Raw genomic sequence first — 25,300 nt, forward strand, 5'->3', positions numbered from 1 at the left:
AAGAGTAAATCTAACTTATTTCAAAGAGGATCATTTTTTATTTGTAATTATTATGAACAAAATTAATGGTAATAGTTGACACCTTTCAACTAGGGCTCTTAATATAATATGAAGACCTTACTCATTCTCACTACTTTTCAAGATAATGGTAATTATTTTTTTAAATAATTTTTTTGATGTGGACCATTTTTAAAGTCTTTATTGAATTTGTTATAATACTGCTTGTTTTATTTTTTTAAATATCTCTGAACTTTTTAATTGAGTTTTTAAAAAATTAATTAATTAATTAATTTATGGCTGTGTTGGGTCTTCGTTTCTGTGCGAGGGCTTTCTCTAGTTGTGGCAAGTGGGGGCCACTCCTCATCGTGGTGCACGGGCCTCTCACTATCGTGGCCTCTCTTGTTGCGGAGCACAGGCTCCAGACGCGCAGGCTCAGTAATTGTGGCTCACGGGCCTAGTTGCTCCGCGGCATGTGGGATCCTCCCAGACCAGGGCTCGAACCCGTGTTCCCTGCACTGGCAAGCAGACTCTCAACCACTGCCCCACCAGGGAAGCCCCATGCTTCTGTTTTATGTTTTGGTTTTTTGGCCGCGAGGCATGTGGGATCTTAGCTCCTCAACCAGGGATCAAACCCGCACCCCTTGCGTTGGAAGGCGAAGTGATAACCGCTGGACCGCCAGGGAAGTCCCTAATGGTAATTATTGAGAGAAGATAATGAATTGAAGTGTAAATGTCAGCTAAAGGTCAAGAATAGTAAGAACAAAAGAGGCCAGGCTGATATTTTCCACTGGAATAACAGAAAACAACAAAGTTTTCTGAGTTCACAGAGTGGACTTTTAAAAAACATCAATAAACTGACAAACCACCCCCAATCACTAATTTGTTTATACCATTTAATGCTCTGGGCAAAAAGGCACAGGATTAAAAACCCAAAGGCTGTGGAATCTAAAACTGATACAAATGAACTTATTTACAAAACAGAAACAGACTCACAGACTTAGAAAACAAACTTATGGTTACCAAAGGGAAAAGGTGTGTGGGGGGGAGGGATAAATTAGGAGGTTGGGATTAACATATACACACTACTATATATAAAAGAGATACACAACAAGGACCTACTGCATAGCACAGGGAACTCTACTCAATACTCTGCAATAGCCTATATGGGAAAAGAATATGAAAAAGAATAGATATCCGTATAGGTATAACTAAATCACTTTGCTGTACATCTGAAACTAAACACAACATTATAAATCAACTATACCCCAATAAAAAAAAAAATCCAAAGGCACAGGATTAAACATCTAAGGTAAAGTCCCTGGAGAAAGTCAAGGACTCTGGTTTATAGTTACCCTGTATATTAAATGAAGATAAAGGATCTTACCATCCACCATCCTAACGATGATATACGTGAAAGTTACTGGAGGAAGTAAAAATATTATGTAAAAGCATTCTACATCTGCAACATGTGGGGAACATCTTCTTTATACATGTCATAACAAAGCACTGTGAAAAGCAAATGTGCTAGCTATCATGTGTATATATGACCCAGGTTCAATAGAAAGAGCACCAAATCCTAGAAATAATTAGAAAAGTAAAATGTACTATGGGAAGTCAATTTTAAGTTTTAAAAGTTGAACTCATTAAATACTTTTAAAAGACAAAAGTACAGTATACAGATAGGGAACTTAATACAAAGAAAAAGTACTGTATTGAAAATTTTGGGAGCTTATGTCAAGAAATAAATTTTACTTTTTTTTAATTACTAAAGAAAAGAAAATTTTATGTTGCATGACAATAAAGGGATCAATATGAGGAACCATATAGTTGTGCTATTGCTAATAAATAATTAGTAATATTATGATGATGATTATAAATATCATATTACTAACAGCATCTACCATCTGCTGGGCTCTTACTATGTAGCTGGTGTATTACATACAGCCTTTTATCTCTGAGGAAAAAATAGTTAAGATTTGTATGATTTTACATGGACATAATCTTACTGAACCCTTTAAACAGAAACTTCTTTACATGTTTCCTCAATTAAGGAATTTGATGCCCATTAACCTCACTGTTGGAGAAGTGTGGTCTCCCCCCTGAGCTTTTCTGTTAACCTTATTAGACTGTCATTGCTTTCCTGTCCCTGACTTGCCCTATCCTCCCCTTTTTAAAGCAATACATTGGAACTAATTTGGGGAATACAAGATGTAAAAGTCTCATCTTAATTATCACAGGGCTTGCTATAGAAGCTGAGAATATACTAAACACCTACTTCAACTGATTCTGTGTATAGAAAATTGACTCATATATATCAGAAGCTGTTCATGCACTCTGGCACATGAGGCCTACTTGTTAACAAAAATCAGTTCTATTATTTCCTCCCTAACAAGGGTTACCAACACAATTTGGACTCGCCATCCTACTGTTCAGTAGTTTGTGGGAAGAGGGATCAATGTTTGAACTGCTCCGAAATATGTTTTGGATTGTATTTATAGGTACATGTATACAGATGAACATCCCTAGACAAAGCATTTGTCAGGTACAAAGATACAATTGGAAAACCATGGGAAAGTTGAGTTTGAACCTTAGAGCATAAGATTCCTAATTTTACGTTTCAAATAAATGGCAGAAATAAACACAAGTAATTTACCCTAAATTTAATGTGAAAAATCTATTTCTGAGAAAAATCAAACCACAAAGACCATATGATTAAGTTATACAAAGGAAACCAAAGCAAACACTTCCCCCCCCATTTATCCCATGTTAAAGATTAGTGGTAGTCTAAAAAATTAAGATTTTTCTGGATTTAGAAACCTGACACCTCACTACCCCAAACCTTCCAAATATTTAATAATCATACAAAGTCCAACATATCACTCAAGATTTGCAACAGGAATAGTGTGTGTGTGGCAACAGAAAAATTACTAAGCAAAAACCCTTTGTACAATTATTTGGGACCATATCAACAATTCAGAACAACTCCAAAGCAATTATGTGGGAAAGTGAACTTCTTGACATTAATGCACACATACTGCTTGAATTAGTTCTAAAGCATTCTTAAGAAATTCTTAAGAAAGTAATCCTAAAACTTCTCTAAAAGATTATAGTCTCAAATAAAACTGAATAAAAAACACAATTAACATTTCTGAAGAATAGAGAGTCACAGAAGCGAAATTATTTATAGAAGAAATGGTCAAGGAGTTCTATGAGATAATATCTGCTTGGAACCATTCAAGGTGATGCCTAATGTCTGCTGGCCTCTCTCCAGCTTGATGAAATTATTATTATTATTGTTATTATTATTATTTTGGTTTATGCAACTTTATTGAAGAAAACTAAATCAATTACTAGCAGAGCTATTAGTTTATCACTTATCCATTGACAACTTGCATCATTTACTCAGTGTTATATTAAACAGTGTATTGGGGAGGGAGATGCAAGAGGGAAGAGATATGGGAACATATGTATATGTATAAGTGATTCACTTTGTTATAAAGCAGAAACTAACACACCATTGTAAAGCAATTATACTCCAATAAAGATGTTAAAAAAAAAACCAAAACAAAACAGTGTATTGGAAGATAGATTAACTAATAGCTCCAAGCCTCCTAACAATGTAAATGAAAATTACAAAATGTGTGAGACCCTATTTTGGAATACAAAGAGTGTTTGACTTCCAATTTCCGTTCTCTGTAGAACAAGAACAGGTCATTCCTTTATTGACATGCAGAAAAACACATCACATTTTCCATTCTGCTGATGCTATAAATTCAAAACCAATTCTCCAGCCACATCAGTTATGAGCATAAAGTATATCATGTAACCTCAAATCTCTAACAGTGGAAGGTTTAAACAAGAATGGATGCTGCTAGAATAATGCTGCTTCCTCTGATGTGACAACTCAGCTTCCAACTTCCTCCCCCTCAGATGATTCTTCAGCACATTAGAGCAGTGAGGAATGGTTTTAGTCTCATAACAAAGTTAGAGTGAAGACACTGGCCACGTAATACACATGCTCCATTTTTTTAAAAAAAACTTCTGAATCTTGGGTAACTGTTCTCTTGTAACGACTTTTCAGTTTCTAAAAGCAGTTACTGTCCAAAGCTGGAAGAACTTAAGTCTTCTCAGATGAGCATGTGAATGAATGGAGGGAGGTAAACAAAAAATAAAATGAAAAAAGATGAGGTCTGATAGGGGAGCAGCCAGATAAGAAAATCAAAAAAGGAACCGTAATTTAAAGCTTATTCCAGTTGTAATGAAGGTTATTCTGACTTTAAGGTATCATCACATGGCATACTTCTGAGTCCATTCCCGAGATAGCCTGCTGTACTTATCTCTGTTTGTTTTACAGATCCATGCAACCTCTGGCACTAGGGGGTCATCTGGGTTTGGATCACATAGCAGTGAACAAATGGAAAAAAGAACATTTTATGTAAATGTTATCCTTAACAAATAGTAGAAAATCATAAGATTTCTTTACAGTTTTATACTATGACATCCCTTCATTTAAAAATGAGTTTTTCTAAATAAAATACTGAGGGGATGGTCAGGAAATTAAGACTTGGAAATGGATGAAATGGATGCTTCCTTAGGAAAACATTTCCATTTCCCTAAGTCACTTTAAATATTACTATGCTGAAGGAAGACAACAGACATAAATTATGTTCACGGTAGCTGACTTTCAGAACAACAGAGAGGAAAGCAGAGAATATACTGATTAATTCAAAATTCTTAATAGGGAACCTACATTAATTGGCACATACATCTAAAATTTGAGTAAAAATAATAGTTGCTATTTAAAATTAAACCTTCAGTCAGTATCTTAGAGGTACCAAAAGAAGATGAAATGCCTAGTAGTATTTTTTAAAAAAGGCATTTCATAATAGGTTACTCCATATTAAGTTAAGAGGTAACTCTATATTAACCGGATTATTTTTTAAACAAGACACTCTATTCCCTGTTGATTCTTAAAACAGCTGACTTAATTTTACATTATGTGAAAACAGAATAACAATTTTTTTTCTAGTTTTACATACTTCATTCCTAATTTCCATTACTTAAATCTCCTCTCTGTATATTATTCCAACTGTTAGCCCCTTGCCAGACACCTTGCACAGAGGCATCTTGGACTTCAAAACCTCCAAGCAGAATAAATATACCCACATATAGTAAATTCTTAACAAACATTTGAGTAAACAATGAATATAGCATTCAGTGGATTAACATAAAACAAATTCTCATATTCTCCTCGTTCCTCCTCCCAGTCGTTATAATCACCAAACTATACGGAACGTGATGTCAGAGACCAGGCCCATTTTTCCTTGCTACACTATTTCCTCGCCATGCAATAGGTTTTCAGTAAGTGTTTGGGGAATGCATGAAATTCTCCTGTAGTATGAACAACTGGGCCATGATTCAAGAATGGTCGTCAAAACGTTTTTGTGCTTACTGCCAAGGGCAACACAACAGACATGGTAGTAGGAAATGCAACACAGGCATACCTCATTTTACTGCACTTGGCAGATACTGTGTTTTTACAAACTGAAGATCTGTGGCAACCGTGCAAGTCTATCGGCACCATTTTTCCGACAGCGTTTGCTCACTTTGTCACGTTTTGGTAATTTTCACAATATTCCAGACTCTGTCATTATTATTTTATTTGTCATGGTGACCTGTGATCAGTGATCTTTGATGTTACTACTGTAATTGTTTTGGGGTGCGTCAAACCACATCCATGTAAGACGGCAAGCTTAACCAATAAAATGTGTGTGTGTTCTGACTGCTCCGCCAACCGGCCAGCCGTTGCCGTCTCTCTCCCTCTCCTCGGGCCTCCCTGTTCCTTCCCTGAGATACAATAACATTGAAATCAGGCCAGTTAATAATCCTATACTGGCATTTAAGTGATCAAGTGAAAGGCAGAGTCGCACGTCTCTCAGTTTAATTCAAAAGCTAGAAATGATTAAGTTTAGTGAGGAAGGCATATCGAAAGCTGAGACAGACTGAAAGCTAGGGCTGCTGTGCCAAGCAATCAGCCAAGTTGTGAGCACAAGAGAAAACTTCTTGGAGGAAAGTGCTACTCCAGTGAACACACCAACGACAGGAAAGTGAAACCGCCTTACTGCTGACATGGAGAGAGTTGTAGTGGTCTGGATAGAAAATCCAAGCAGCCACAACATTCCCTTAAGCCAAAGCCTAATGCAGAGCAAAGCTCTGACTCTCGGCAATTCTGTGAAGGTTGAGAGAGGTGAGGAAGCTGTGGAAGATTAAAGCCAACAGAGGTTGGTTCATGAGACTGAAGAAAAGAAGCCATCTCCGTAACATAAAAGTGCAAGGTGAAACAGCAAGTGTGATGTAGAAGCTGCAGCAAGTTATCCAGAAGATCTAACAGCCTTCTACTGGAAAAAGATGTCATCTAGGACTTCCATAGCTAGAGAGGAGAAATCAATGCCTGGCTTCAAAGTTTCAAAGGACAGGCTGATTCTCTTGTTAGGGGCTAATGCAGCTGGTGACTTTAAGTTGAAGCCAGTGCTCATTTACCATCCTGAAAATCCTAGGGCCCTTCAGAATTATACTAAACCTACTCTGCCTGTGCTCTATCAATGGAACAACAAAGCCTAGATGATAGCACATCTATTTCCAACATGGTTAACTGAATATTTTAAGCCCACTGTTGAGACCTACTGCACAGAAAAAAAGATTCCTTTCAAAATATTGATACTACCACTCACTGACAATGCACCTGGTCACCCAAGAGCTCTGATGGAGATGTACAACAAGATTCATGTTGTTTTAATGCCTGCTAACACAACATCCATTCTGCAGCCCATGGATCAATGAGTAATTTCAACTTTCAAGTCTTATTACTTAAGAAACACATTTTGTAAGGCTATAGCTGCCACAGATGGTGATTCTTCTGACAGATCTGGGCAAAGTAAACTGAAAGCCTCTGGAAAGATTCACCATTCTAGGTGCCATTCAGAACACTTGTGATTCATGAGAAGAGGTCAAAATATTAACAGTAATAGCAGTTTGGAAGAATTTGATTCCAACCCTCCTGGATGACTCTGAGGGGTTCCAGACTTCAGTGGAAGAAGTAACCGCAGATGTGGTGGAAATAGCAAAGGAACTAGAATTAGAAGTGGGGCCTGAAGACGTGACTGAACTGCTGCAATCTTATGATAAAACTTTTAACAGACGAGGCGTTGCTTCCTGTGGGTGAGCAAAGAAAGTGGTTTCTTGAGATGGCATCTACTCCTGGTGAAGATGCTGTGAAAATTATTGAAATGACAACAAAGGATTTAGAACATTAGATAAACTTGGATGATGAAGCAGCAGCCGGGTCTGAGAGGATTTGATTCCAATTTTGTAAGAAGTTCTACTGTGGGTAAAATGTTACCAAACATCATTGCATGCTACAGAGAAATGGTTCGTGAAAGGAAGTGTAAATTGATGCAGCAAACTTCATTGTCTTAAGAAATGTCCACAGTGACCCCAACCTTTAGCAACCACCACCCTGATTAGTCAGCAGCCATCAGCATCAAGGCAAGATGCTCCACCAGCAAAAAGATTATGCTTTGCTGAAGGCTCAGATGATGGTTAGCATTTTTTTAGCAATAAAGTATTTTTAATTAAGGTCTGAACCTTAATTAAAAATTCACTACGAATTAATACATAATGCTACTGCACCCTTAACAGACTACAGTAGAGCATAAACATAACTTTTATATATGCTAGGAAACCAAAAAATTCGTGTGACTTGCTTTATCGCGATATTTGCTTTACTGCAGTGGTCTGGAAACGAACCTGCAGTAAGTTCAACGTATGCTATAATCCAAATTAATCGCTTGTTGATAAATGTGACCTGGAAGAGTGAACATTAGGTGTAGAAAAGAAACTAGAAGGAAATCTTTTACTATTTCAATCTCACAAATGCAATAGAATTGAAGCATTTTCTCTGATCCAATCAGGATACTGGCATTCTGCCATCACTGAGCGTACTGACTGCAGGCATGACATTTTTTTGCAAGTGCTATTACTAAAAATGACTAGAAAAATTATGTTATTCCTCCAAATTTCTTAGATAATTACCACCTTACTATACTGAATCAGTGGGGCCTAAATGCTTTTTTACTGCTGTATGAGTTGCTATCATTTTCTAACACATTTCTGGCATATAATGAAGAATAAAGTTTTTGACTGAATGAAGGAATGAAATAACCTTTAAAAGAACCTTCTTAAATTATTCTGCAAAAATAAGGTATAAGTTTTGGCATGTAGCCCTCAAGGTCTTTAGGATGTAGAAAGAATGACAGAATATTTTCTCCAAAAATAGAATTCTTTATTCATAGGGCTAAACTAAAACAGAAATGTTTGGCTTCCCTGGTGGCGCAGTGGTTGAGAGTCTGCCTGCCAATGCGGGGCACACAGGTTCGAGCCCTGGGCTGGGAGGATCCCACATATCATGGAGCAACTAAGCCCGTGCGCCACAACTACTGAACCTGCACTCTAGAACCTACGAGCCACAACTACTGAAGCCCGCACGCCTGGAGCCCGTGCTCCGCAGCAGGAGAAGCCACCACAATGAGAAGCCTGTGCACCAAAGAGAGGAGTGGTCCCCACTCACCGCAACTAGAGAAAAGCCTGCAGGCAGCAACGAGGACCCAACGCAGCCAAAAATAAATAAATAAACAAATTTATTAAAAAAAAAAAAAAGAAACAGAAATGTGAGAGATAGCATTTTAAGACAACATTTTATGGCAGATTAAAGGTCTTTCCTACTGAGAGGCAGGGTCTTATGCCTTCCCCCTTGAATCCGGGCAGGCTTTATTGACATGTGTCATCAAAAGACAACAGTGGAAGTGACATTCTGGGACTTCTGAGCCTAGGTCAAAAGAAAGCTTGCAGCTTTGCTTGGCTATTGGAACATTCTTTCTGGAACTCTGAGTTGCCCATAATGAGTCTGACTACCTGGGCCTACTGTGCTGGAGGGACCACAGGTAGGTGCTCCCAGTTCCAGCTGAACCCACATTCCAGTCATTCCCACCAAGGGGTCAGATATGTGAGTGAAACAGTTGTGGACCTTCCAGGCCAGCCCACCTGCCATTTAAATATCAGCGAGGGATCTCTTTTGACGCCTTGTATGAGAGAAGATTCACTCAGCCAAGCCCTTGTTCCAAACCCTGACTCACAAATCATGAGATATCAAAAAATAAAATGTTGTTTTAAAATTGTGAGCTCTTTGTTTTGTGATCATCTGTTGTATAGCAATAGATAACAGGAACACTTAGAAGTGAACACTGTGAGTACTGCTTGAAACAATTTTTATCTATCTTGAATCTGTGGACCAACTCATCAATTTCTATCCATGCCTAGAATTAAAAGCCTTCTGAGTGGTTAGTTCTAAGTCTAAAAGCCTTCTGAGTGGTTAGTTCTAAGTCATCATACATGTGTAGCATCAAAAGCCTCAAGTGACCTTTTTTTCCCCACCAACCTCTTTTCTCAGTCATAGTTGATCAATTGCTTCCCCTAGGGTTGTTTTTGCCAATAGAACTCCTGCAGTTTCAATCTCTCTAATTCTAATCTCCTCTAATCTTAGGTTATTTTCGACTCTCACAACACGGATAGGTGCAGAATGGAACGAAAAAGTATAAAGCCACTAAAAAAACATATTGGCCACATACAAATAAAAAGAAATATATTACATGATACAAGCATATCAAAGAGCTAGACTCAACAAGCTAATCCAGATGACTCCAAAAAACAGCTGGTAGGCATGTCGCAAAGGGTCAACTTACCCTTTTACAATTCTGAAAGTGAGTTTTATATGAAAAGTATAATTATATATAGAATATTTAATATTTGTAGACAGAGGAAAAAATCCTGTTTACCTGCAAATCAATATTGTTGTCAATGCAACGTTCATTCTTCTCTGCCAAAATCTTCCCATAGTTTTCGGATTTGATAAGATTTTCAACTCCAGTTGCATCTTTCACTTCTGCCTCCAAATCCTTCATTGTTTCAGTTTCATTTTTTACAGTAACAGTATCAGACATCCTCATTAGCAAAGGTTATTTTAGAATTCTACAGGGAACCTGAAGTCTTAGCAAGCAAGAAAAAAAAATTTAATTCAGTTTGAAACATTTCTTACATTCAGTTAGTGCACAACATTGACTAAGTGCCTTCTGTGTTCCAGGAATAATGTCAAATATACACGGATAGAAGCAAAATTCCTGCTTCTAAGGAACTGTAAAATACAGTTTAGTGGCAGACATACTCAAATAAAAAAAAATCATAAAACAATGAGATAAGGGCTATAATAAGGGGATGAGGTGATTTTGATGTGCACACCATTTGTGAAAATTCACAAGAAACATTAAGGAATAAGCCCTATTGAGATGTAAGGTAATGGTTGGAGAATTATAAATGTATATTTAGATGACATCAGAAATCTTTTTCTCTGAAGGGATATTATGAGTATTACCCTGTGAAAAAAAATTTTCCTGTCATAGCTTTCACCTAGATTTCTAAAATTTCTAATTTGTTACATTAACCTGCAATTCCAAAAGGAAATAACTTAAAAAACAGACAGTAACATTCTATATAAAACACAGTTGTGACTCTTCACTAATAACTGTTCAGTGTTATGAATCAAGCATTGAAAACTCTCCTGACTCATGTGACTCAGGGTCAAACAACACATATGGGCTCTATAGATCAAATATATAAGATGCCAATATATTTCATATCTTTAGTGAGTTTAAGACAACAATGGGGACTTTACACTGAATACCAAATAGGAATGTTATCAGATAAAGCTGTCATTTTAGGACATGTGAGAAATGTGAACCTGAACAGCAGAACTTGATGTAAACCACTTGTTTTTTTCTAGCCTTATTGAGATATAATTCATATATAACAATGTGTAAGCCTAAGGAGTACAATGTGATGATTTGATACACTTATATACTGTGAAATGGTTAACACAATCCATCACCCCACATAATTAAATTTTTGTGTGTGTGGTGAGGACAAAGACAACTTATTTCAAAATGAATCAAAAAAATGTAGATGAATTGATGGAGAGGTAGAGGGATGGATATAGATGGACAGATGCAGGTTAAAGCAAGTATGATAAAATGTTAATGATAGAATGCAGGTGTGGTTAAATGGCTGTTCACTGTAAAATTCTTTCAACTTCTCCGTATTTCTAAAAATTTCATAATAAAATCTAGAGGGGGGTGAAAAAAACCAGTAGAACTTGTCTTTCCTATATAGAAAATTCAAGAGTTCTTTTCCTGAAAGAATGTTTTGCAACTAAGTATCTAAACAGATTTCAGGAATCCATAAATACATCTGAAAAGCTTAAAAAAAAACAAAAAGTCTTCCTTAATTATATCCACACCAAAGTTAAGTGGTTCATTCTCAAAACAGTAAGGTTACTAAGGCGGGAGGGGGTACTTAAAGTACTCTGGCTCCTTGCTTTTTGTATATAAGATTTTGAAAGAAAAAGTGAGATGTTTTTCTCAAGTGACAAGACAGGTTACCTGATGTGTCCTATGGATTTGGGATTGTGGTGTCCCACAAAAATAAAATAAAATAATCCAACGTTCTTTCTCACAGTTGTCAGCCAGGATGTCACTTGTCTTGACCAATTTGGAATCTGGCAGGAGGAGTCCCATGTCCTTGTCACCACTGTAGATTCCTGGACTGAAATGAACTGTCTTGGATCAAATATATCATACCTTTCAGTGGCCTAAAATTAAAACAAAAGAAAACATTATAACAAAATAGCCAAGGGAAATGAAACACTACACAGTAAATTGGAAATTTAAAATATTACTGTTGGTGACTTTATTATTTTCTTGTCCTAAACAAGAGCCAGAACACTTAATTACAACCAATTCTGACATGCATTGGTTTTGTGAGCCTGGGTAAACCATGAGGCCACCTAGAGAGTTCTGCAGTAAAAGCAGAAGGAAGAAGAAAGCAAGGGAATGTATTCAGAACCAAGTATGTGGTCTGTGTTGTAAGGGAGATATAATTTTCATTTTAAAAGGTTTTGCCAAGATCAGAACCAGTTCTTGCCTCCAAGAACTATGATTTTTAGAGTTTTCTTCCAGAGCTACAACTCTGTGGACTTAAGACAGTAATTCTGAAAAATAATCATATTCCAGGTTTTTAAAAGTACAAAAGAACAAAAGCTTTGATAAGCCATTAAACATTTTCAAAGAAACGCACATTGTCTATAAAGGGTGGCATGACTATTTATAAAGACATCTGAAAGACTAATGCCAAAATTCTCAGTGTCATTTGTTTTGAAAGTTAGTTTCATTTAAATTTTTTTTGGTGCAAGTGACTACATCACAGCAAAAAAACACTCTAAAAATCCTATATAGCTCTTCCATCTTCCTTTGACAATTTTGTTGTCAATAAACAGAACAGCACAATTTTAAGGTGAAACAACTAAGCATAATGACGTCTAAACACCAAGAGATACAATACTAATACTGCCGAGCATGCATCATAGAAGAATTCACATCTTATACTAACTCTTCAAAAAACAATTTTGAAACGGAATTATTTAGAACCCTGATACAGATACACATTAGTTTTCACATCTCAATGTCACTCTGTTTGACTACAGGATAACAGAAAAGGAGGTATCATAAACAAATGTCAAAACTGTTTTTAACTGACATTGTCATCTCAATATGACCAAGGTTTCTGGGCCACTAAATCAAATGGCTAGGTTTAAAAAAAAAAAGAAATCCACCCAAAACAAACCAAAAAATACTTAAATATAATTTTTCTCATTAAAAAATTTTTCTCTCATAAAATGGTAGACACAAGATGGCAGCACTCACTAAGCAGACAAATTCTTTGTGTTCCTGCAGACTTTGGGATTTAATCATGACTCCTTTAACATCGAAATTCTAAAGAAGCATGGTTGTAATCCATTTAAGAAATGAATAAGGCGTCACTAAGGTAACAGGTGCAAGGTGTAATGAGGAAGAGGCACAATGTGAAACGGTGAACGCAAGGATGAGAAGATCCTCTGAGGACCTGGGCAACCTTAGGGACCACCGAGTCCAATCATATAATTTACCATGCAAGTTATGAGCGCCCAGGAGTGTAATAAAATGACTTGTCCAAAGTCATACAACCCGTCTGTACGACCAATACTTGCTAATAAGCCACACCACTTGACAAGAGATTAATGAATGCTGCTGAACCAAATGGCCAGTTATTGCCTGGGAAGGAGACAACTAGTATAATACAAAGATCAAATGCATTAGCCTTAGACCTGAGTTTAAACCCCAGCGCTGCCAGTTACGACCTTGGTAAACTGCTTAATCTCTCTGAGTCACAATTTTCTAAACTATAAAGTGGGGAAAAGATACTTAGCTGATAAACTGTTAGAAGAACTGAATGGTTTAAATGTAAAGCACTCGCCACAGCCTCTCTTACACAGTGGGCGCTCCAAAAATGCTAGCTTCCTTCCTTGGCCAGAACCGCCCTAGGGCAACAACTGGCTGAGGCTTAGTCGGCTGTGTCCTGGCTACACCCTGCGGGGACTGACAGCAGGCCCACCACCGGGTGCGCAGGGGCTTTGCACACCTCAGGCCTCCTTGTGCACATACCCTACAAAGCTCAGCAGAGGAGAAGGACGAGCGTTTGTGTGGACGTGTGTAAGTTACGGGAGGCAGTGCAACAGCCTCAAGGGGCTCTCACTAGCGCCTTCTCATTTAACATCCAAAATTCACATAAGCTTTGCATTCTTCTCATGAATATCAATGTCTTTGTCTTAAATACAAATGTTTTCCTCTCTAAATCTTCAAGCAAAAGAGGTATTCCAACTTTCTGGTATTCGCTAAAACAAAATCCCTTTTATCTTGGCACAAAGCCTACACTTCTGGGGTTACCTAAGGCTGTGTGGACATGTAGGCGTCGATTACATAAAGGCACAGACACATCATACTACATCTCTGCCACAACACTTAGGAGTGAATTAAATGCACCATCCTAATATAATAAATAGTTAGACAGTAAGTCAAAGTGATTAAGGAACTTAAATGAATCTGGTAGGTTTCTACAATAGAAAGACAACTTAAGAGAAAAAGAAAAGTTGGCATTTATTAAGTGCATACATCTGAGTACCTACTGTTACTGATATTTAAAAACTGAGTTTCTCAGACTCTGTTTCAACCGAAAAGAGATGGATATATGTGCTCAAAATTCATACTCAACTTTGAAAAAACATTCTTCCATTCGGTAACATGTTACTTATTAGGGACATACCAGAGATTTGATTACATACAATTTCTGTGCTACCAGGTAGCCAACAAAAGAGAAATGCCACATGTATGTATGCAGACATAATAAAATCTTCAGAACCTTATGCACAAAAAGGTTGGCACCCCCTCAGCACCATAAGCAAAAGGGAATTAAAGGGAAAACTAAAGATTATAACCTAAAAAAAGTAAAACTATAGAAGTACAGGAAATATAGGAAATATTTTATAATTACTGGGTGAAAGAGTCCTTCCCAAACATGATGTAAAAATCTAGAAGCTATCAAAGAAAAATCTTAACAAAACTTACAATGACGTTTTAATATATTTCTGTACAACAAAAATATAACAGAGATTAAAAGGCAAATGATGTAATAAAATATATTTCCAACACAAAAGTGCCAAAATCTCTAAAGTAAACAAGGTCTTAAAATCAAAGAGAAAAGGAGAGAGAAATGGGAACTGCAATTTACAAAAGAAATACAAATAACTACCACCCAAACTACTCATAAATAGCTCACCATGTGCAGGTACTGTTCTAATACCTTTCATAACTAATTCATTTAAAGCTCACAATAATTCTAGAAAGTAGGTTCTATTAATATCCCTGTTTTACAGATTAGGAAACTAAAGCATGGAGAAATTGATTTGTCCCAAGTTCAAATAAGTCACATAGCTGGTAAGAGTGGGATATGAAGCAGGATATGAACCGGGGCAGATAGGTGCTTCACTGCAAGCTCTTACTCACAGTGCTGTATCATCATTCAGCTGTACCAAGAAGAGGAGCAATTTGGGCTTATAGAGCATCTTTATTTCAGAACTACTTAGAACGTGTGGTAACTCGGTAACGTGTTCAAGACAGAAAGTAGTAAACTTATCCTTTTCACATAGATAGGAGCTATGTACTACTGACTTCTTTTTTTTTTTTTTTTTAATTAATTAATTTATTTATTTATTTTTGGCTGTGTTGGGTCTTCGTTTCTGTGCAAGGGCTTTCTCTAGCTGCTGCGAGCGGGGGCCACTCTTCATCGCAGTGCGCGGGCCTCTCACTGTCACGGCCTCTCTTGTTGCGGAGCACAGGCTCCAGACGCGCAAGCTCAGTAGTTGTGGCACATGGGCTTAGCTGCTCCGCGGTATGTGGGATCTTCCCAGACCAGGGCTCGAACCCGTGTCCCCTGCATTGGCAGGCAGATTCTCAACCACTTCGCCACCAGGGAAGCCCTACTACTGACTTCTTATCCATCGTCAGTCAGGCTAATCACTACTGAGTTATCAGAACTGTCAGGTAATCATCCACTTTGTCTTATTCTCTCTATCTCTTGATCTTAAGTATTAAAACTATGTAAACTTGGCTGGCAATAACGATTCAATTTGTGGCGAAGGAACAACATGAAGCCTAGGAGCTTACAAATGATAAATATGCATAGTTAAGTGCCTTCCTCCAGGTAACAAAGCAGGGCAGAATTAGGATCAACATTTGGAAAGTATATGCAGTCCATGAATGAATAGTTTCTCCACTGAAAATGTCAGATACAATTTTCGGCAATAAAAATGAAACACTGATACTGCTAATTCAAAGGACCACCTTATTCTGCCTATGGCCTAATATTTGGTTCTACAGCACAAAAGAATTGAAGAGTTAAGCAATCAAAAATAATATTCTAATATTATTAGAATAAATATTCTAATTTCACACAATGAAAACCAGTTTATTCTAGATAAAACATAAAAAAAATTATTTAAGGGAATTCCCTGGCGGTCCAGTGTTTAGGACTCCGCACTTCCAGTGCCAGGGGCCTGGGTTTGATCCCTGGTAAGGGAACTAAGATCCCACAAGCTGCATGGCACACACACACAAAAAAAAAGTTAAAGTTTTTGGGGGGAGGAAAGAAATGTGGCCCAACAGGTTAAAAAAAAAAAAAAAAGAGTTCTCTTCACATGAATATTGGGGTGGGGGGAAGAGTCACATCATTGAAGTTACCTGAATAGAATTTGGCAAAGCACACAGCATTGTTCTTCCCTTATTCAATGTCATTTCATTAGAGGGACACAATGCTGTATTTCTTCCCTTAGAGAAAAAATGTAATCAGGCGGGTGCATTTATAAAATAAACCAAACGCACAAAACCAACACACAGCTTCTCCTAAGGTTATAAATTGACACAACCAATTGGCTAATGGCCTCTAGGGAGGAAGGCAAAAAACCCCCCCACTGTTTATGCTCTACTTGGAAATAGTGGAAATTCACATTCTCAGAGTCAATCACTTGTCAGTTACTTGAACAAAACATTTCAAAATGCTAAATGTCTATGTGATTTATAAACAGTTGCTGTCATCCAATAAAAGTTTACTGAGTAACCTCAGAAAGTGGTACAGCTGCAATAAGTATTAGCTATACTATTTAAAATGACCATAAGAGAAAAGAACTACCGTGACCTGAAAGAGTTTGTTAAACCCAAATGAGGTGGTTAATAATGACACTTATCAACAAATACATAAAATAATTTTAAGAGGATATTTAAAAAGAGAAGAAAAGGTTTGCTAAGTTAAAGACTGGGAGGGAATAATTTATTAGTGGAGTCCTACCGTATTATGAGACAAATTACTTTTATGGAAAAAGTTATATGGCGATGTAAGGTGTTACACAAATTCATTGCATTCTGAGTAGAAAAATGGAGAAGGAAAAAGAAGCCCATTTAACGAAAATAGAGCATACGAACTGAGGTTGAGGACAAAAAATGTGACGATAGCTAGAGTTGGCAGGGCATGGTGAATGGGAACTCTCAAACACTGTGAGTTCACATTAGTAAACAATTTGTGATAACAAATGAAGTTTAAATTCCTCCTATTCTATGCCCAACATATCCACTTCTGGATCTACACAGTGAAGAGACTCATACACGTACATGAGGACACGTACAAAAATATTCACTGAATTGCTTTATTTTAAAGGATGGGAAAGACCAAATGTCTACCAATAGGGAAACTGATTAAAATAAAAAGCTTAACAACTATGGTATACTCATATTGCACGATACGCTAAAACAATTTAAATGAATGAACTAAAGCTGTATCAATACAAGTCCCCAAAAGAATGTTAGACTGTTTAGTGAAAAAGCAGAATGATCTCTATAATACAGTTCAACTTAGGTAAAAATTTTAAAACCACACAATCATGGATGGGAAGGATACACACCTATTTTATGTTAGTAATTCTCTCTGGAGAAAAGAATGGGTTTCTGGTGAGATAGTAAAGGGGTTTTAATCATGTCTTTATTATTTTATTTCTTAAAGAAAAAAATCTGTAGCAAACACAACAAAAGGTTAACATTTGCTAATTCTGAATAGTAGGTTCTGAATGTTTGTTATAATTAAGTACTGAATTTTTTTTTTTTTTGGTCTTGACATTTTTTTCATTAAAAATGCTCCAACAACAGGAGAATAACATCAAAGGGTGGATGTATTTGAAGTTGAGAAGTTTAGTATTGATCTCATAAGGGACAGAAAGCCTGAATAATAGAGGAGCATATTTTAAGAGAGGCCATGGAGAATTACTTTAGCTACAATATAGATGGACTCTGTTCCAGCAGATAAAACGTTATGAGAATTGTGATGGAAACTGACCACAGAGGTTAGACAAAGAATTAAGAGGTGAAGGCTGAAAAGGGAAAAGGAGATTTCATTCATTCATTCTGATCGTTTGGTTGGTTGCTCTAAGTGCTGAGGATGTAACAGTGAACCAGGAAGGCAGGATCCCCAGTACTCACGGTGCTTACATTCTACTGCAGAAACAAAATAAACAAGACAATTACTGATTGTGGTATGTGTGTTAAAACCAATAATATTAACAACAAACTCTTAAATAGCTACTTATTATTGATGAGGCACTATTCCCAATGCTTTAACTGTATTATTGATATTTCATTTAATCCTTAAAACTACCCTTCAGGTAGGTGCTCTTATTATCTTCATTTTACAAATGAGGAAGCTGAGGCAGAGAAAAATCAAGCAGCTTGCCCAAGGTTGCATGACTATTAAGTGGAGGGTTAGGATTTGAATTCAGGTAGTCTGGCTCCAGAGCCCCTGCTATTAGCCACTACCTATATATACTGCCTCTAGAAATGAAGAGGTTGATATAACAGAAAGTAATTAACTGGGGGAAGCCAACTAGATACAGGGGTGGTCAGGGGAAAGGTCAGGGATGTGACAGAATAGTTATGACAGGATACAATAAAGGTGTAGGTGTGCTTGCTACCCACTAACAGGAAACATAGGAGGGGAAAAAGAGGATTTGGTGCAGAACAATAATTTCAGTTTTGTATACAGTAAATTTAAGGTACCTTCAGGACATCCAGGTGGAGAAATCTAACCGGGAGTTGGATGGTCAGGTGCTAAGGACAGAAGGCAGGGCTGATGCTATTTACTGGGTAGAATAATCGCTGTATAGATGGAAGCTTTGAATTATCAACCTAGATGAAGGTGCTGAGAAACCACTGAGTAAGAAAATTAGTGGCCTTGGGATAGAATCCCTGGGGAACACCAAACCTTTAGGAGATGAGCAGGAAGGCGGAGGAACAAAAGGAGTCTACTGGATTTGGTAACCAGGTTAGCAGGAGATGCAAAGTTAGGGGAAGGCTGTCAGGATAGAAAGCGTGTAGCAAAGAGAAGAGGCCACTAGAGAAAGGATGGAGAGAGGCTGGAGGCTTAAAAGGCAGAAAGGGTGAGAATGAGAAGGAAAATCTGAAGTGGAAAGAAATGAAGAATTGGGGTCACAAGCACAAATGAAGAGAGAAGCCTTGCAAGTATTCACTGTCCTCAGAAACTGAAGGGAATCTGACAGCAAACTGAGGGAATTCATATCTAATATAAACACTTTCTCTATTTTACCTAGAACATTAATTTGCTAAAAGTGAGGAAGTTGGGACAGCCGTGGAGTTTTGGAGGAATGATGGGTGAGGATAAATATTGGAGTGAGTCCGTAGCGGGGGGCTCATTACCGCTGACTCCAATATCCAGAACTGTTTACGCACAGTCCTTCCGGGGGGAAGTCTGTAGATGACAAGACTGGAGGTTTCTGAGATTCTTTAACTGAAGTCAGTGCAATGGAAGTAACTGAAACGAGACAGCTCAGGTCCTACTTGGCTACTGGACAGGCTAATGTCCTTTCACAGCCATTTCCAGATCTGACGTTATATCACCGTATATACAGTGCTTAAGAAGCCAAATCAAAACGTAAAAAGTTGGATGTTAGGAATGCTAGAGCCCTAAAAGAAGTCTTTCTATATTTTTATGTAGTGGGGTTCTAGTTTGAGCTGAAGCAGAAGCTAAAGGAAGTGTTTCCATTAGAGAACCAAAGCAGGGGAGAAGGGGGAGACAAACAGCTCGTGGTGCGCAAGCGATCGAGGCAAGTACATTAGATTCTAGTGAATACGGCACCCTGAGGACTAATTATATTAGGGAGCACTAGGAGACACAACTTTTGGCAGGGACATGAGCAAATTTATGGCAAGCACTAGGAAAAGTGGCAGTGAGCCATGGGCCAGAGAAGGACAAAACTGAAAGAGCATGGAAGGGCTGTTCAGGAGCTAACGAGATACCTTGGAGAATTCTGGGACAACTTGGTGAGATTCGGGAGGTGTTTAGATATTGGCAGATGAAGGTAAGAGACAATGCGATAAAGTCTGGGCCATTAATGTAACTCTGTACCTGAAGGCTTTATAAGTTACCTCCTAATAGAGTGCTAGTGAGGGGGAAATGTATTTTGCCTTAACTCTAAACCTATCATGGACCATATCGGGAGCTCCCTACCTATATGTTAAATGCAGGACTGAAATAAATAAATCAGGCTGTGATAAGATCTCTTGGCACATAATAAGATTCCCTTTAAAGACCATGTGGAAGAAAAAAGACTGGTCTTACCATCTGATCGTGCTTTGGGAAATAAAAAACATTCAAAGGTTTAGATTTCTGGAAACTGAGCACAGATAATGAGGATGTGAGAGGAGAAATTAAGATAATGGGCATGTATGAAGAGAGAATATAGATTTTTGTTCCATATTGAGTTTGAATTGATTATAATTCATTCTTTACATAGTATATTATCTACTTAGAGATGCTTTTAAGCTATGGAACCAGCTAAAGGGAGCTATTTAAAGGGAGACACATCTGTTTGGGGTTTTTTTAAGTTTTTTATTTTTAAATTTATTTATTTATTTTATTTTTGGCTGTGTTGGGTCCTCATTGCCACGCGCAGGCTCTCTCTAGCTATGGCGGGGGCTACTCCTTGTTGCGGTGCGCAGGGCCCCCAGTGTCGTGGCTTCTCTTGTTGCGGAGCATGGGCTCCAGTAGTTGTGGCTTAGCCGCTCCTCGGCATGCAGGATCCTCCCGGGCCAGGGATCGAACCCGCGTTCCCTGCATTGGCAGGCAGACTCCCAACCACTGCGCCACCAGGGAAGCCCAAAACATCTGTTTGTTCAGCCTTGACTTCAGAGTTATCTCTTATAATAACGAGAACCAGAGAAGTAAATTATTTCCTTAATAAAGAACACCAAAGACACTATCAACAGTTAGAAAATAAAATATTGTGTAGTAAAGCATTTGGCTGGCCTTTGTCCCCGGTTCCTGGGAGGTAGTTTCTAAATTCTTGGAATTTTGGGTAATTCCCTGGCGGTCCAGTGGTTAGGACTCAGTGCTTTCACTGCCTTGGCCTGGGTTCAACCCCTGGTCAGGGAACTAAGATCTCAAAAGCCATGCAGCAACAGCCAAAAAATAAATAAATTTAAATTCTTGGAATTTTTGGAGTGATGGGAATACTGATGGTGGGTCCTGATATTTTATGCTAATGAGGTAACTTATGGTGGGGCCCCTACATAATTTATGCTAATGAGATGACTCAGGATGGGGATTGGCCACACCTGAGAGACTAACCATGTGATTAGAAAGTTGGGGCTCTGAGCCAATGTGATATCAGCATGACCTCTGGGAAGGGAAGTGGGGTGAGAGATTGAGTTCAACTGACTGGCCAATGATTCAATCAACCATGCCTAAGTAATGAAACACTAATAAAAACTCTGAATGCTGAAGCTTGGATGAGCTTCCCCAAACTGCAATATTCTGTCACATATCTCTGTACTGGGAGGGTAACACATCCTACCTCCATGGAGAGAGGAAAAGGGAAGTTTTGCATTTGGGATCCTCCCAGACTTTGCCCTATGTATCTCTCCTTTTGGCTGGTTCTGATTTGTATTCTTTACAATAAAACTGTAATTGTTAAGTACAGCGCTTTCCTGAGTTCTATAAGTCATTCTAGTGAATTTTTCAAACCTGAGGGGGTAACGGGAACCTTCAAATTTGTAGCCAGTTGGTCAGAAGTGAGGGTAGACATATGGAGGACCGTGCCCTTAACCTGTGAAGCTTGGCCTAACCCTGGGTTACTTAGTGTCACAAGCCATTGCAGTTATCAACCTTTTGCATAGTCTAGTCTCATTCATTACATTCTTGCTAATGTATTTTGTGCTAGGTTATGATAATTTTGTGCTACACATATGATAATGTCTGTAGTTTACAGTTCATGAATGAAAGTGAATATCATGAGCATAATCCTAGTTTATTCAGCCACTCCTAATGCCATCAATGAGAAGGCATATCTTTATACAGACTGTGGCAAGTCCTAGGCCATTCTATCAGAAGCGTTCTGTCTTTATGGTATTTTAGCTAGACTCTGATGTGGTGTTCTCTTTACTCCTTCAGAACTCTATTTCACTTGATCTTTTTTTCCCTCTGTACTACAAATATAACTAAATGAATTTATCTCTACGTACTTTTTATCCATGACTAGCATTTCATTCTTATCACAGGATCACAATGGAAATTCTTTGCGGGCCTTAAAAGTATTAAGCTCTGTCATCAAAAAGTCTTAGCAAAATTCATGCTGGGCTCCTGGCACATTTATCTAATCCACCCGAAGGTTCTTTGATGGCTTAATGTATTTCATCAACATGTGAAACTTCATTTTCTCTAGCATTTGAATCACTAGGTCTAACATGACCCATTTCCTCCTTATGACAAAAATGTTTCCTTTACAGGATTTTAATTTAGGTTACAATTGGCAGACATTCTGTTTTATAACTACTAATGTGCCACTCTTCATTTCTTGAACTGCCAACTACATTCTTTCTAACAAAGGATCACAACCCTCTTTCAAGAAAGCACCTAGGGATTTTGTTCAGGTGAAAAAGGCTCAAAAATGTTTTATTTCTTTTCAGTCAAAGAGCATTTCATAGTCAGTAAAAATAGCTTAAAAACAGCTTGAGGTAGAACAGGTGTTGGCTTTCAGTGGCCATCATCTACCTTCATACTCTATAAAAGGATGTGTACAACAAAGTGCAAACACTATTATAGCCTGAAGATGCTGCTGCTAGGCGTGCGTGAACACCGCTGAGAAACTCCCGGTCTCTAGAAGTTCACACTATCCACTATACTTGTACAGTGAGCAGATATAACTTCTCTTTAAGGTACCTAAGGTTCTGTCCAATTTAATCGGTTCAACTTCCTATGGCTGTGCACAAAATGAATAGATCCAGTCTAATACGTTTCACATTGAATTTTTTAATGGCTTGCTTTCATTATTCCTTAAGCTATGTCCACTTCATCATACTGTTTTAGCAGTTATTAATATTTAATAAGTTTCTTTTGCTTACTTTACAATTGTGTCACTGGAATTCAACGGGGGCATTCAGTCTACAATTTTTGTTGTCATTTATTTTCTACCTGTTAAAAGAAGTTGTGGTTTAGCTAGCACTTTCAAAGTACTGAGATAATAAAACATTCTGCTATCTCTCTCTGGTGATCCAAATTATAGCCTGACATCAGATGTGCTTGGTAATCAGCACTGCATATGTTCAAACTCCTTGAAAAAAACGAAACAAGACAAATGGCGTGTGATTTTTGTGGAAGTGCCTGTTGTTGAAAAAGGAAATCATATACCCTTCTAAGTATTTGAAAATAAAGGAAAAGAGAGAAGATGTCAAATCAGCATAGTAGATTAAATAATGATTTATAGATACCATAAAGCAGTAATTCTTAATTATTTTTAGACCATAAAAGGATCCCGCTTGAAAAACTTATTAAACCCAAGGATCCTTTCTGCAGAGATGCAGCGCTCAGGGACGTGTATGTTCACAGATATTTGGTTTGGTTTTAGGGGTTTTTGGTTGTCTAGAAGCACATACATAAAGCCTAGTTAGCAACTGTTGTTTTATATTTTATATATGCATGTTACATACAACATTTTTATGTGTGTGTCATATATGAAATATAAAACAAGGGTTGTTAATTAAGATTCACGTATAGGCTCTGGAGAAACACATACACATATCCACACATGCACATGTATACACACACACACACGTACATACACATATATATATTTTACACAAACTTGTAATTTTCAAGTGAGAAGGTGGGGCTGGATTGAGAGATATTAACTGGTCTTCAAGTTTTTCTCTAGTTACTAAAGTACACCTGTGGAACTCTAGGGCTTAGAGGAACTTAACTGAGAAAAACCATTATATTAACTCTATTAAAGATATCTTATATCAATCAGAATGGGGGTTGCCAGCTATGGAGGTGTGACAAGAAGATTTGCAGAGACAATGTTTTTTTTTTTTTTTTTGGCTCTATTTCACTCCTACCCCATGTCCCACACGACCAGGAGTCTGATTATATAGCATAGACGAGAACAATGACAATCAGTAGAGGCACCAAAAGGATGTAGAGAAGTGCTACATAATTTCACAGGAGGGAGGGTTATACATGAAAATGACATTTAACTCAGCTCTGAAAAGATTTTCATCTTATACATCTTTCTTTGTTTCTTAAACATATATAACTTGTTAATTGCAAATTTAATTGTGTTCCCTGATAGCTCTATGTGAGTTATACAAAACCACAGTGCCATTAAGACATACTATGCCTTCACCAACTTGCTGTCTTAATCTATTTTACAAAACAAAATAAAAACAATATGATGACAGTTGCTAGGTTTGTGATTATGTAAATAGGTAAATGCTAAGTGAATTTCTGTTCCTCAAACTATTTTAAATACGGAGATACAAGGCACAAAATCTTAAGAAAAACATTTTTTAAATGTTAAAAACCTTTAAAAAATACACATGGGACTTCTCTAGTATTTTTGCTATTTCCTGTGAATCTACAATTATTTCAAAATAAAAAGTTAAAAATCCCAACATATATCCCCTGTAACACATCTGGAAAATACAGAATGGTATATTAAAAAAAAAAGCCATATAGGTATAAAAAAATACAAGTTTACCTATAACCTGGAACACAATTATGAAGTAGGTATTGTCTTAAGAATCTTGAAAGTGAAAATTCTAAAACTGCTTTCTAAAAAAACAGGAAAATTAGTAGAAAAATCATTTAAGAGAAAAAGAATTCCCTTTAACAGTCTAAAATGTGTCTTTGGAAGGCAAAATATTTTAAATGACAATTTCAATATGTGATCATTACAATCCACTTATAAAGCCAGGAACATAAAATTTTAAAAATTAAAGACATTGAGGAAAGGGTAAAATCTGTTTATTTAAAAATATATTTAATTATTACCCAATAGTTTCTTTTAGTAAGTGCAGAGTTTAACATAAATTAAAATGCAACCAGTAACTGCTATTAAATAACCAAAAAACATTTAAAGTCAAGTGCAAATTTGGTTCCAATGAAAACTGAAAACCTGTACGACAATGAAAATTTGGAGAGTGCATGTGTGTGAGTGAAGCTTGGACAGGAACGAGGAAGACCTAGGGGTAGGGTGGAAAAGGGAGCAAAATGCCAACAGGGAGAGAGAAATGGAGGCAGAAAGACTAACAGAACAGCAGCAAGAAGACTGGAGACACAAACAGGGACAGAGAGGCAGGGAGAAGGCAAGGCACGAAGGAGTAAAATGAGGGTGAGACAGGAGAAGGAAGGGGTGGGGGACAGACAGAAAGAC

General features: G+C 37.4%; 1 protein-coding gene across 14 annotated transcripts in view; it reads right to left on the reverse strand.

Annotated features, from left to right (window-relative positions):
- R3HDM1 (R3H domain containing 1) overlaps positions 1-25,300 on the reverse strand; it is a 191,586-nt gene that overhangs the window by 107,551 nt on the left and 58,735 nt on the right. For 12 of the 14 annotated variants that reach the window (XM_059927587.1, XM_059927580.1, XM_059927576.1 and 9 more), the window contains exons 2-3: positions 11,547-11,755; positions 9,891-10,101 (exon numbers count right to left, since the gene is read on the reverse strand). In XM_059927587.1, the coding sequence (XP_059783570.1) occupies positions 9,891-10,061 (171 nt within the window). In that variant the 5' untranslated portion in view covers positions 10,062-10,101; positions 11,547-11,755. Of the gene's footprint in view, positions 1-9,890; positions 10,102-11,546; positions 11,756-25,300 lie in introns of those variants that run through there. The other 2 variants (XM_059927575.1, XM_059927585.1) reach the window with 2 other exon arrangements.

The sequence above is a fragment of the Balaenoptera ricei genome, chromosome 7, assembly GCF_028023285.1.
Source record: "Balaenoptera ricei isolate mBalRic1 chromosome 7, mBalRic1.hap2, whole genome shotgun sequence".
NCBI lineage: Eukaryota > Metazoa > Chordata > Mammalia > Artiodactyla > Balaenopteridae > Balaenoptera > Balaenoptera ricei.